The sequence below is a fragment of the Teleopsis dalmanni genome, chromosome 1 (assembly GCF_002237135.1).
Source record: "Teleopsis dalmanni isolate 2A chromosome 1, ASM223713v2, whole genome shotgun sequence".
In the NCBI taxonomy this organism is placed as follows: domain Eukaryota; kingdom Metazoa; phylum Arthropoda; class Insecta; order Diptera; family Diopsidae; genus Teleopsis; species Teleopsis dalmanni.
The window spans coordinates 199,237,337-199,252,631 of record NC_051846.1 but is presented as its reverse complement, the minus strand read 5'-3'; the positions used below and the strand labels follow the sequence as shown (position 1 = coordinate 199,252,631).

Genomic DNA, 15,295 nt, shown 5'->3' with positions numbered 1-15,295 from the left:
GTGATAAACAATAATCCAGTCAAGACGTAGAGAGGGGTTATGAACAAACCTCGCAATTAATCGAGAGTAAAAGTGTTCAAGTGCACTGAGTTATAAATAATAATATTAATTTGTTTTTATTTTTTATGTAAATGTTTATGTTTTATATACAATGTTAAGTAATTAATTCATAATGATAAACAAACGAACATATTATGAACGTATGAATAAATTATGATTTCCTTTAGTTATGAAATCCATGAAATTCGATTTATTATATCCATAATTTTTATATACCAGTCTTGAGAGTTTCGAAAGTTGTAAAATGAGTAGAAAACCGTTAAATAATAAATTATACTGGATCCCAAACTATGAGTACTAACATTTTGGAATGTTTTCAAATAAAAGTTTGATCAATAATTTGACTTGACAGTATCAAATGTATATAAAGAGAAAGCCATAGTACGTTAATCTTGAAAATGCCATTTTGAAATATTTTTGGGAAATCTACATTTTAATGAAAATTACAATTTCAAAATAGTATTAATGTTAATTCTACTGAATAAATCAAATAAAAATAAAGCACCGGAAATGTGAAGTCATATGAAGTTATTAAGAAAACCTTGCATACATTAGTGCACAAATTACAAAATAAAAAAAGAATGTATAAATTTGCTTATAATATATGCTTTCCTTTCGTAATATACATGCCAGTGAGTAGATTAAAACAAATACAATATTTCTGTACAGATATGAAAAATTATGAAATAGTGGGTCGGGTATAATATTACAATAAAATTATGTGCGAACGACATGGCATAGGCTAAAATAAATAAAATTCTGTGTTAGGAAAGCTACTCACCCGAAACTGGGTTACAAATGACAAACTTTGAATGTGCAATAAAGTATTTACAATTTACAACAGAAATGCAAAAAAGGTGACTTACAGTACCTGCAATTAGCAGAAGCCCGGTTACTTACAAAACGTGCCCAAACAGTTGGTCGCTTTCTGTAAGGGCAAGTAGGTTTTTTCAATGTAGCGCTGTGTTTTAAGTTTAGTCGAGACGCTTCATTAAGAACTGGGTGCGTTCAAAATTAGTACGTGTCTTTTACACATATCCGTCTCCATTACAAATAAACATTAGTGGAGTCTACTGTTACAATCACTATAATTATGAAATTTATTTGTTTATAATTATTGCCATAGTGAGTGTGCACTGATCACTGATAGGAAAGGAAAATAACTAGTACATGTTTAATAGTTGATTATATGTATAGAAATGGATGCTTCAGTAAATATAAAATGCATCCTTAAACATAAATATATAATTTTAAATATCACATCTCATCTCCGAAAAAAATACTATTTCTATTTTTTGTTTTAAACTTAATTAAAATGACAGACAAAAATTTATTTGACTGTCTCTCTCGTTGACTACTTGAACATAATTTCCGGCGCTTTTTACAATTTAAAATATGAAATTTCTGCGCTCATTTGTTTGTGTGGTTATGTGGCATGTTCCCTGGAGTACAACGACCGCACCTTTGGTATGAAAGCATATTTGCATACATATTCAAATCCACGTTTACATTAGTCTCACTGGAAATTGAATGCATGAAGCAACCAATCCAACCCAACCAATCAGTAAACTAACTAACTTGACAACCAACTCATTTCTTTCAGCACGAGAACTGAAATTGAAATTACGGATATATTACTCGTATATACTGGGAATGCGAAGTGCAATGCAAACTAATCCAATTTGCCCGGTTATTCATATAATTTTAAATAGGTCGTTGTCGTTGTTGTTGTCGTTGCTGTTGTTGTTGATGTTGATATCTTGTACTTTTACTGCCTTCACAAAAGTAATTATGTGGAGATTTCTTAAGTAACTGTAATTTGAAAACGAACTTAAACATAAGCATAATTTATTATATTTTGCATATTTAATGGTGATTATAAATTTGCACATTCAAAAATTTTATTTCTATGCTAATAATAAATAATTTTTTAAATTTAAAATAACTACTTTTACTTTTTCCTACTTAAGTAGATAGATACATGCTAGTGAGAGCCCTCCTCATTAAAGTTGGACAATCAAGTTTTTAAAAATGGGCTCAAATATAAAACGACTAAAAAGTTTTAAAGCACGGTAGTTGACTTTAAGGTAGTCATGAGCTAAAAAATCATTACTTATTTTAATATGAATATTATGTATAGTTATTTAAGAAATTGGGCAACTATAATTGATAGATGCCTTTTGATGAAGACTCTTACAGCAACAGAGTAGGTAAGCAATGATTTCTCTTTCCACTGACATCTGCCTCAGTCAATGTTAAAAAGAGCTCTGTGCAGTGGCATGTCTACTTAATAAAGAGTGTCCTCTTAGTACAGCAAACTATATTAAATAACAGAAAGACTTGACATCCACATACGAGTGCCAATTTATGTATGTAGCATTTTAAAGCATTCTGTTCACTAATACTAATTATAAGTTCAAAGTAATCTAAAGCGAATTCCACACAAATAATGGATATTACAAGAAGTCACTTCTGGATTATTCATTCATTCTACCTGGAATCTTAAATGATTATTATGGTTATATTAATATTATATGTTAATTTAATATTAAATGAATAAATTTAATTCAAATATAAACAAAATTTTTCGATTATATGATGTATTCGATCGATTCATTCTGCTCGAACTCAGTCATGATCGAATACTTTGAAATACTACATATTATTAATATCCTAGCCTAATTCAATATAAACAATAACAAATATGTCGATTTTGTATCTGCCTAATCTCTGCTTGAAATTATCTGCTAAAAAAGTTGATCTTATTACTTATACACTTGTTCAATACATAATCGTAACCCAGTGCAAAACCCGAAACACTCACTACAGGTTAAATTACTTGAACCGGCTACTCAAATCACTATTAAAACAGAAAAAGTCATTAAAAGTAACATTTTTAGTGTCATTTGCCTTTTGAGTGCAACGTTTTGCAAATTATTCCACACACTTGTGCGTATTCAGTGTGGGCACAACACCCGAGGTGTTTTGCATAAAGTGGATTCCTAAATGAGGAATGTGTTGTAAATCGCTGTTGGTACCACCCCATGTAAAAGCCCACAAAGTCAACAGAAGTGCACATAAGCATATTTGTACAAAAACATTTAGCCTCTCTGTAGCCTTTAGGTCGCGTGTCTAAAAGTTACTCCTTTACATTTGGCGGAAGTGAAAAATCGCTTGTCTGGACATATTTTATTTTAAGTTTTTTCTTTGTTCAAGTCTTCAAGCAAAGGGTGATTGCTCTATGAAATATCGTGACTTTTAATTTGGTATCGTGTCATTGCTGATTCCACCCCCTCTGCCCAACACCAATAAAAATGAAAGTGAACTCAACAGTATTAAATGTCCTCTGGTATACATAGTATATCTATAATAAAAAAAATAGTAATAAAAATGTTCCAATATTTAAAAGTCCATAAGAATTTCAAAAATAAGAGTTATGCAGATAGTCAATGTTTGGGGTTACCTTGGAAACTATGTTCAAAAGGATATCAAAACTCATATTTCTAATATAAACAAACATTCTTAACAATTCAGTTTTTATCCTTCTTAATAGTGAAGGATTTATTTTATTGTGAATATAATAACACATTTTCCTTTTAAAGTACTTGAAAATATATATTTTATATTTAAATGACTCAGCTTTGCAAGTTTTTAATCATAATTTTGTCAGGAATGTGATTTAAAATGCTTTTCAGCTTTTCTTTACTGGGAAATTAGTTCCATTGATACCGAGCGGCTAGAGTCGCATAGGCTTCTATGAAGAGAAGGATAACTCAAATCAGAGTTATCTTTATAAGGGATTGCGGCAAAAAGCAATCCCTCATAATATTTATAACTTGGTTCTTCCGTATATTCTAAATTGCGACAATGTTGTAAAAAAACTGAAACTTCTGCTGGTAATCCTTCACATAACTGATGAATTGCTAAGGACGTTTTCATTTCTGTTATGGCTTCATCGCGTTGCCGTTTGTGTTGCGAGTGGACATTTTGCCATGGTAGACTTCCCTTGCACAAATATATGATGGTATAAACAATAGCTTCCATATCATCACGTCTGGATTGTTTACCTTCCGCAAAAGCTTTTATAGATGAAAAAACAATAGTTCCACAAAAGCGCTTATTACCATTAAACTCAACATGTTGATTGGTTTCAGGATCGCGATATAATTTAGATAAACCAAAATCCGCTAAATACAAAAACTTACCATTGTTATTCGGTAAGGTTAAGAAATTACTTGGCTTAATATCGCAATGTACATAACCTTTTGAGTGTAAAACTTGAAGCCGATTTATCATCTGAATAGCAAACGAAAGTGTTGCATCAATTGTTAGTCTCTTTTTACAAAATCGGTACATCTCTTCAAGTGAAGGTCCTAAAACCTCCATTATCAATACCTTGCCCCTCTTACTATCTTCACAGTAATGAAATATTTTAGGGAAACCTTCAATACCTGATACAGTCTGGTATACATTGTATTCATTTTCCAAATATGTTCTGGCTTTGGGATTCTGTTTCTCAATTTTTATTGCTACGGTTTCCTGGCTTTGAATATTTTTTCCCAAATAAATACTTCCACATGAACCTTCATTAATTTTTTTAATAATTTTATATTTATCGTTTGCAATTGTTATTAGATTGCAACGACTTCGAAAACGCTGCTTTTTCAACATTTTTAAAAAATTGAGTTAGAAATAAAAACTTCAGTTTATAGATTTTAACAAATTAATTAATCTAAAATATTTAAATATAAACTTCTGCTCTTTTAAAATTGTTCGCCTGCTTATTTTTTTTTTCCTTTGACAATCAACTTAAGTCAAAACAAAAGCTGGCACATTGCAATTTCTCTATTAATTGTAGCATATAACATATCTATCAAACATATAGCTATACAATAGGTCTGTTTCACGAGCTATATACTCGTAGTGGTGTTGTCTCCAGACTTTACACAAAGCTGGGCCCTGAAATTCTGTGTAAAGAGCGTAATTTAGCACTTTATTTGTCTTACGCTCTCAGTTTGTACTGTACTTGTGTATTACTTGGGTTTTACTATGAGTAGCTCATGGAACAGACCTAATATATAATTACAAATTTGACAAAATTCAGTTTCGGACACTTGCAGGAATTATGGTAGTGGATATTTGACAGACACTTAAAAAACTATATCGACAGCATAAGAATTCAATTGATTAGAAACTAAATTTTTGGATTAGAAAATTTTCTCCATATTACCCATATTTCTAATCTAAAAATTTAGTTTCTAATCAATTAAATTCTCTCCATGAATTTTCTCCATATTACCCATATTTCTCGCGCTACTCATGTAACTACATCTGCACGGCTGCTCCAAATAGAATACGGTTCAGAGGAATTGTTGAGGCCCTATGTTCCATGCAAGTTAACGGAATAAGGAGGAAGAAAACCCATATTTCTATTCGATGTAGAATTTATGTCGTGGGACATTATACAATATATTACTATATTACTCTTATTGAACTATATGAGTTAAAAGTAGTACTTTAAAATGTTCGAACTAGAATTCGAACACCTTATATATTCAAACATTTTAGAACTTTGCAATGATAGGTCCAATAAGTCTACAGTTCATCTAGTGAATGTTTCATTCGCGATGCTTGTATCAAATTGAATAATACTTGAAGTTCTAGTTAATCCAGTAAATATGTCTGAATGTTTTTTATAGGCCATTAATAATCACTTACTAGCTGTGTTCGTTTCGTAAGCGAATTTTATTTTGATTAGGTGTATTATTTATTTTTTGGCGTACTTGGCGTCTACACTGGCTAGAATTCAGCAAGATTTTTTTGTTCAAATGTAAATACGTAATATTTTCTGGTTTTATCTGTCAACAAAAATTTTTGTGTTAGTAAAAAAATATTACTGTTTGCAAAAATCTTGCCCGTGTAAGGCAGTGTTAGCTATTTAACTAAGATATTATTGTCATATATGCTCGTTTCTTGTTTGTTGAACATAGCTGAACATATTCGTTTCCATTTTAAAAAAAATTATCAAATACGTTTGCCATTTGAACTTGATTCGAAACAGCTGTTGTCATAAAATATTGCATCTAATTCAGCATCTTTATTATAAGTGGCCATCAAATTTTTTTTATATTAATAGTATAAAAAAGATATATATAATTGAATGTATCAAGAACGAAATTTTTTAATTTTATGTCAAATCTTTGCTATACCTTAAAACAATAACGCCATCTTATTACAAATAACGACACAATTTTATTCGTCCAGCCAAAATAACTTAAGGGGAGTTGTTGAACCACTCTATTCTCTATAAATGGAATTTAATGATTATTTGTCTTCGAATAATTATTTGTCTTCGAAATAAAATATTGTTCTGAAGGCCGATATTAATGAGATTTTACCATATGATTTTAACAATTTTGCATATTTATAAATATTAACATATTTACCATATAATATTAAAATGAGATATAACATATAAATGAACATATACGCTATCTTATATAGTACCTACCATAACATTTTTATTAATTATGCATTAATTTAGACAACTGTTTACTTTTTTATATCCTTGCAAAGGAATCCAAGAAAGTTTTTGTAGAGTGACTACGATAACACGTTTTTCGTTAGAACCCACTGTGAAAAGTAAACTTTATGACACGTAATACTTTCTTTACGACATTTATACCATTAGCAAATATTTAATAAATATGTAATAAAATCGTTTTACATTTCATTTGAATTGCTAACGAAATTTAACTATGTTTTTTTGTGATAATTTCAGGTCAAAACAAAACAGAGTTAAGAAATTTTTGTAAATCAAGGTTGCATTCCGTGCACATACCATATCGTAACTATAAATAATAACGTCACACGACAATAATATAAACAACAACAAATAGAGTAACACAAATTCACAACGATGTCAGCAAGAACTCATCCACAAATGGCGCCGCCACCACCTCCAAAACCAAACAAATCGTCCGCGTCGTCATCATATGCAAATGGCAACGGTACCTTGGCGAATGGTAGTACCAACAGAGGTAGCGTTTCTTCGCTTACAGAAACTACATATCCAAATCAGAACGTAAATGGCCGTAGTCCTTGTTACACGCCACCGCGCACTGACAGAGAACAGGTAGTAATGACACCAAAAGGAAAAACAGCCAATAGCACAGTTATATTGATCGAACGTAAACTGGTGGATGAGATAAATGATCGTGTACATGTAGCAGGAGGAGATCACACAGGTATCATAATCAATAAAGATACTGTTAGTGGTCAGAAGAGTCAAAATGTACCTGCACAATTATCTTTGGAATTCCGAGTATTTCTTGTCAGCGCAAATACAGGCAAACATTCACAAGAGTCGCGTACGTTGAGATTTTGGTTTCGTGATTGGTTGACAAATGATGAAAGTCAAGCACATATAGCACAAGACTTCTTTAAAGAGTTAGTGAGTCCAAAAGATTTTCCCAGAGGTCAGTGAATACAATTTAAGATTATCTGTGTATATGTATATATTTAAAGTGACTTTCTACTTGTTTTCTTTGCATAGATTATGTTGGTTTTATTAAAAAAATCATGAAATTATTACAAAAAGGTTATGATGAGATACAATCACTGGAGATTGAGTTGCGCATTTTGGAAGAGACTTCAGCACCGCCGTCACGACCACGTAAGTAAAAATATTATTATTTCAAAAAAATTTGTAATAAATTTAGCGGAGTATGTTTTATTAAACTCTTTCTTAAAATATTTCAGTATTATTTATATTATATACATTAAATAAAAATCTTACTTTCAATTTTCTAAATAAGTTTCTAAATTTTCTTGGTACTTTGTATGTAACTTTTATGTGCAACAATATCAATCTATCTACTACTACTACATATCTACCTACAAATTTCCTCATATTACTCTTATACTTGATAATTTGATACCATATAGCAAGAGATGGTTACATTATATATTGCTACGGTGATTGCAACCGAAAATTTGAAGAAGCACTTTTAGCCCAGCAGAAAACAGGTGATAGCGATGACTTAATGAAGGCCATTTGGCTGAACATGTACAATGAGCAACTAACACTTAGAAATTAACTTCGCGATATCTTTTCTAACTGCGCTAAATATAATTAACCATGTTCATGTGTTTCAAATGTTATGAATTTTGATTTCCGATTTTTTTAACCAAATTTAAGCATCAGCTTAAGTTTCACTTTATTTTTTTTAACTTGGTTTATTGAGACGTCTTGAGTTATTTTTCAATGTCAAGTTTTTATTTATTTTCATTTCATTCTGTTGACCTCACCATTTGCATGTTTGTTTATCTGTACAATATATAAAAAAAAATGTTTATAAATAATTTAATAAAAATAAAAATGCAAATTTTACTGTTAATGCTTTTTACTAAGAATATTACTAAAAGTCTTCTGGGTTTGACAGCTGCAGCAGGAAATTAAAGCAAGCTTTTCTGTCTACCGCGTAAATCTTCTTTAAGGGTTGATAACTTTACACATCCTGATGCTTCAAAAGCATCACGAAGTACATTCATCCTTTTATATCAACATGAAAAACGTAGCTTTCATAGATGATATGAGTCGGAAATAATTACATACGTAATGCCTCGCTTAACGCCTTAAGAACTTAATGGTATTAAGTGTATAATATGGAGAAGTACTTACTTTTGTCTATCTTAGGAAGCTAAAAAGATTTGGAATATAAATTCTTTAGTCTTAAAGAATATTTACCTTTAAATTTTAAACAACACTAACAAAGGTGGGATGAATAATTTAGAATTCGAATATAATAATATATGAATTATTTAGAGATAGCATCGGCTTTATTCATCAATTAATTTTTTTCTCAACTTTAACACAACCTTTCCATAAAGTTTCATATATTTTTACAAATTTCTTGTAGTATGATCTGTCAAAACCAACAAAGTAAGCTTCTATATCGACAATCACTTGTTCATTCGAAACAAATTTCTGAAGCATCCCTTTAAAATTTACGTACAAGTATTAATCGCTAGGGGTTAGATTTAGAGATTACTATTGGTGCTAGGATAAATCGAAGTATAATTTGTAGGGTTTGCTTTTTGTTTACATCGATTTACGACAAGAGTTCGTGTACATGTTTTACATGGTTATGTGTATTAAGAGCTAAACATCACATCACAGTCCCACTGGAAAAAGAATACCAATTGAACTTCTATGCTTGAAATTAACTTCAAGCATAATCCAAAGAACTAATATTCTATGGATTTGTATATATTGAATTATTGTATATACTGAATATTGAGTGAATACAGAAATGTTAACACTTTTTCTACGTAACTCTAGGTGTTACCCACAATCATAACAACACTCACTGAGTTGACTCAATGTCCAGGACAATCATATTTGCTGCTATCTAAATTCATCGTGGGTACCGGGTTTTATCCATAATGAACTGTCGCAAGTAAAACCGCAGTTGCTACCAATTATACTCTTAAGTAGTACAAGGTGATACCTTAATGGATTTCAGTTGCATTTTACGACAAGAATGTCTTACTTCGAAAAAATAAGGTTTATGACATAATGTTTGAAAGAAAACTTTATATTTTTTTATTTCGGGAAGTAGTAGAATTGTATAAAATTATTTATAATCCTATATACATAATATACACTATAGATAATTTTTCCGTTTTCGAGATTATCAATTAATATGTTTAATAGTTTTCGAACTATTGTTGTATATTTTCTGACTTTGGTTGTCCACTAAGCTAACACTTATTTCGGCCATAACTAAATACTGCCAGTAGAAATCGTTCTCCTTGCGCTCAGAATTATAATATTCATGTAAATATATATCACACTCTGAACAATGTTAATTAAAAGAATTTTGTAAATATCTTTAACGTTCCCGCAGTATCAATAAAATTTAAACTTCAATTATATGCGACGTGGTCAGCGTCTGTATGTCAGGGGTTAAATTTAGCATATCAATAAATTATGACTGATTTCTTTGGCATATATATAGATCTTGTAAAGTTTATCACACAATTTAAAAAATTATCTTAAGGTTCAACTACATTTATATTGTAATGGTATTGTATTTACATTTTATACAATTTTATACAATAAAATGGTAAATACAGAAAAAAGCTTAAAGTTATAGTTATGATTAACGAAATGAGAGACGCCGTTAATCTTACCTCAACTGAAATAAGACCACTTAATTAACTTATAATTAACTTTCTTCTTCTCAGTTGTTTATAGTACTTTTCAGTAGAGTTCAGATTAATCAGTATTTGGGTGTAATGCATTAATTGAAGATAGAGGCTTCCTCATAATGGCTCTATATAAATATTATGTGTGCTGTATTCCACATTTGGTTTAATAATATGTTTGTTCTCCAGATCGATAAAATCTTTTTATATATTGTGTACCTAACATGATTTATCTATATGATCCACTTATACGGTCAATGTTTGTATCACTTATGGTACTTCTATTCTTTTTTGTGTAGTATGTGGTTATGCTTGCAATGATATATATATATATATTCTTCGTAATCAAATAAATACTAAATGAATCCACATTTTATATGTTAAATATGTAAAAAATTGCTGACAAGTAACCACCAAGCCACTTAATTATTGCTTGCATAAAATAATCTTCCTAATTGAATTCACAAAAGTTCTGACTCCATCACATTTAAATTAATGTTTTATTTTAATCAAAGAGTACCCAAATTACTCTTAATAATGCAAGTCAGCGCTTTGTTGCAATGTTTTATTAAAACTGATAAAAAATTTTTATTAATCAATTACTTCAATTACATCATTTTTCTTTTCTTTTTATTTTTTATAGTTTCTCTGGAAGAATCACAATTTGAATCTCCACCACTAACACCAGAAAAAGTGCTTGAGCTTATTGAACAAGCGTATCCAAATCCAATAACTCCAGAAGATTTGGCAAAGTAAGTTACAAAATATTTCTATTCGTGCTTCAAAAATTAATCTATCTGTTCGAGTCATGTTGCACTTGATGTTTGTTCAAATGTTCGAGAACATTGAGGCCGGACATTGAAAATGATATGTTGCTGTTATAAGTACTTGTATACAAAAAACATAAATAATATGAAATGGAAAAGAGATTTGCTGTTTGATCAGCTCGGACATATTTAAGCAGATTACACATTTTGAAGGGTTCCTCTAAATGTATTGAATATATTCGAACTGCTCGAACATTTTGAAGCACTGATTTATATAGATTAATGTTTAGTGTTAAACCTAATTTTAATATTATTGCAGAGATTATGGCTGGGAGGAACAAGACGTCATATTAGTATTCCTATCCTTAAAGGAAAGAGGACTTATTAAGTCAATGGAATATAATTCATACACAAGGATACATCACGAAGATAAAGAAATTAAGGTAGATATCTTAATATTTTATGTATAATATAAAGAATTATATATATCTTCAACTCAATTTTAGGTTGTTAAGCAAATGCCCACAATTGCATCGAATAAACAGCCAACAATTGCGATAATCACTGCTCAGTATTGTGAGAAACTTGCAGTGGATGCCATGTTAGAAAACAAGGAAACATTTGTGCGCTATACAACAGTTGGTTAGTATCTTTTATATTATATTTCATATATTAAAAAATATCTACTAAAAATCAACATACTAATATATCGTACTAATGCAATGATTTTCTTTCTCTCTTCCTTATCTACTCCTTCCTTCACTTACATATTGCAACTTCAATCGAATGTTAAACGACGTTACATTCTATTGTTAAAATAAAACTGATTAACCAAAAATTGAAAAAAAAAACTGAAAAAATTAAATATATAGATTCAGATACCTTAACGAATTCATTAAGAACTAAAAAGAAAAGAAGATTTGGTAAGCCCACGACGATTTCTATGTTATCACACATTACCTCACCCAAACTTTATTGGAATTGTTTTAATTGTTGTAAATTTGTTATAATGTTGCTTTAATTGTGGTCCTGGTTTCGGGTAGGCAACTGGTAAAAAATTGTATATAATTTCTTAAAAATTTTGTGTTGTTTTTGTGTTCTGTAAACACATTCATCTAACTGGCAAAATTATCAGCAAAAATCCATGCACTCAATTTTTTTTTGTGTGTACTAAACACATAATCCATTATTTGTATATTTTATCCACCACAATCGTTACACCGATTTGAAGCTATTTACAATTTTTTAATAAAGTAAAATTTTCATTATATTCATCTCGTTATTACTTTTATGAAATTAAATAGGTGAATCGAACGTTTATACCTTGGGCAATATTGGCGCGCATCGCATTGTCAGCACAAAACTACCATCGGTGGGCAGCACACGAGAGGCTATGACAGCTACTGGTAATACAACCACTAGATTGTTGGGTACTTTCCAAAAAGTGGATTATGTGTTTATAGTAGGAGTTGCTGGTGGTGTACCACATTACACGGATTATAAGAAGCATGTCCGTCTAGGAGATGTTGTAATCTCATATGTGGATAAACAACGAGCTTTGATGAATACGTAAGTTAATTATATGAATCATATTACATATAATGTATTCAATTTATCCAACATTAGCAAAGAAAAACCATATGTATATGTCTATAAAACTGGTGAGGATGTTAAAACTTATTTCCCAATTAATGACTCATTACAACATATTGCTGAGAGTCTGCAAGCCAATATGGAGTCCCGTCGTCCATGGGATACTTATCTCAAAGATGGACTTAATGTTTTAATGCAAAAAACAGAAAGTGATTTTAATCGTCCAGCCGCTAACACAGATAAACTCTTCATGAATATTGGCAATAATGAAGTTATAGAAGTTGCACATCCAATAGCTGCGGATTCAGTTGATGGCTTACCAAAAACACGTCTACATTTAGGTCCAATTGGTTCTGGTCGTGACCTTGTACGCAGTGATAATTTACGTATGGAATTTGCTAAGAAATACGGCCTTTTGGCAACCGACGTGGAAATGAGCTCTGTACTTGACAGCATTATTGGCAATTGCAGAGAAAGTTTTATTTTAGTCAAAGGTAATACATTTTTTTAATAATACTATTATTTAAATAATATACCAATTTTATTTTGAAGGCATATCCGATTACAAAGATGGCATGTCTACACGTAAATGGCAGAATTTCTCTTCACTGGCTGCGGCTTCAGTTGTCAAATCGATTATTTGTGGCATGGATGCGCCTACAAACGTTTAGATTACTTTTATTTTTATACAAAACAGAAATTAATATTTATACGCATTTAGTATACATATTTTTAATAAATAAATAAGTTTTTTTTATAATTATGAATATAAATAATTTTTAAAAATATATTATATACGAAATATTCTACTGAAAAACAACCGCACTTTGCATATTTATAAATGGATTTTATTAACACTTGGATTATGTTTTTTATATAATTTGTGTTATATATACTTTTTGAGATTTGTTATTTTATTGTTAATTTTTGTTATGTAAATTTTATAAAGTAAAATATATTCCTTCTTTGTTTTGTTTGTAAATAGTATTAAAATGCAAAAGCAACCATAAACACATTTAAATATTATTATTTGAACGAATTTGTTTGAAATAATAATACTTTAACAATAACAATAACATTATAAAATAAAAGCACAGCATATATGCAATAAATATATATATTTACAACTTAGCTCTCAGAATAAAATTATTTATTAATACAAATTTTATCAAATATCGTTGTCATTAATATTTTCAACAATAATTTGAAAGATAGAATTTTTTTTTAAACACAAAGTATTGAGTTTTTATATTATATATGGAATAGACGTCTCATATAAGAAATATCCAATTTAACAAATGACTGAATTTTGTGTATAATGATTCATAATGATTTCAGGCATACTACAGTAAAAAACTAATATGAAATGAAATCTGTCGTTATAACAACAACTGAAATGTACAAAAAATTTCTGTCAAACAGACACATATTTGCTAGTATAATCTATGAGGTGAGCAATATTTTATCGTCGTAATTGACAAGTGGCTCCGCGACGTAAACCCAGTCGATGCTGAAACTTATTTCCCAACGTGTGCCTCAGCTGTAGCACTATCCACCTTAATGTTGCCCATTTGTTTTTAAGTCCCAATATACACACTAATTTAAACCCTATTTATCTTTGGCTCTAACGCACTGATGTGAAAAAATTTCTCCACCTTCATGTAGGCATGTTTCAATTAAGTATCCCAAATAACCACTCTTTTTTTCATTCACCTCTATCTAGTCTATATTCTTTCTCATGTATTCGAATATTATAATACCTTTTATGTAAATCTCCTCGGATTACAACAACAACAAAAAAATGCTGTAGAACAAATAGTTTCTATGCAAACGGATAAATGAAACCAAACTATTAACACTATTACCTATATATAGTCCGTTCTATTCTACATTATTTTTATTGTATATATATTTAGTACAAATATGCTGGACCTGTGATTAAGGTAGAGGTACTTTTTTTGATTCACTTAGAGAGTAGAAGACAAACAAAGAGAACTGTATTGAATTAATCTACTATGGCTGTATCCAATAAAATTGCAAATGGGCTCCAAATTGATTTACAGAATTATATTGGAAATCCTAATAACGCACTATAGATGAATTTAACATACAAAACTGGAAATTTAGTTCATGGTATGTTTTATATAGAAGAAAATGATCCTTGCGGGATCCTACTTCTGCTAATCTCGTAGCTCGGTACTGATACATAGAGAAAATAACTGCCTAGTTTGAATATCTTACAACGAATGAAAAATAGGAATCAGTAAAATATGTTTGATATTCTTATTTTTTGTGAAATCTACCATTAGAGATATTCTCTGAATTAATTAAAGGGCACCACAGATGCTTAGACCGCAGTGGAAAGTTTAATAATAATTATGTACATAAATTATGTACATAAATTGATATTTAATGGTGCAAGATAAAATAATATTACTCAAAAAAAAAGGAATATCTCAAGAAATATACTTTGATAATTAAAATAATAAACCTATTATCTTTAATAATAATAAATATTAATCTATCGGCAAATAAAATATCTTAGTAGGTACCGGGTTACAGAATAATATAAAAAGCTTCATGAATGAAAGAACAATTACGAAAAAAACTTTTTCACACAACATATATATAAACATTGAAATGGGAATAGGAAATTGGAACTG

At 29.8% G+C, this 15,295-nt stretch overlaps 2 protein-coding genes across 5 annotated transcripts in view; one reads left to right on the top strand and one right to left on the bottom strand.

The window, feature by feature from the left end:
- Nucleotides 1-13,400, top strand: part of LOC119671243 — a 35,246-nt gene extending 21,846 nt beyond the window's left edge. The window contains exons 3-12 of one of the 4 annotated variants that reach the window (XM_038081783.1): nt 6,842-7,538; nt 7,616-7,735; nt 8,008-8,088; nt 10,916-11,024; nt 11,359-11,482; nt 11,546-11,681; nt 11,912-11,962; nt 12,344-12,608; nt 12,666-13,126; nt 13,185-13,400. In XM_038081783.1, the coding sequence (XP_037937711.1) occupies nt 6,980-7,538; nt 7,616-7,735; nt 8,008-8,088; nt 10,916-11,024; nt 11,359-11,482; nt 11,546-11,681; nt 11,912-11,962; nt 12,344-12,608; nt 12,666-13,126; nt 13,185-13,303 (2,025 nt within the window). In that variant the 5' untranslated portion in view covers nt 6,842-6,979 and the 3' untranslated portion in view covers nt 13,304-13,400. The remainder of the gene's footprint in view (nt 1-6,841; nt 7,539-7,615; nt 7,736-8,007; nt 8,089-10,915; nt 11,025-11,358; nt 11,483-11,545; nt 11,682-11,911; nt 11,963-12,343; nt 12,609-12,665; nt 13,127-13,184) is intronic. The other 3 variants (XM_038081784.1, XM_038081785.1, XM_038081786.1) reach the window with 3 other exon arrangements.
- LOC119667041 (casein kinase I-like) lies at nt 3,763-4,731 on the bottom strand. The gene has a single exon (XM_038076323.1). The coding sequence runs from the start codon at nt 4,729-4,731 to the stop codon at nt 3,763-3,765; it is 969 nt and encodes a 322-aa protein (XP_037932251.1).
- Nucleotides 13,401-15,295: the final 1,895 nt, after the last annotated feature.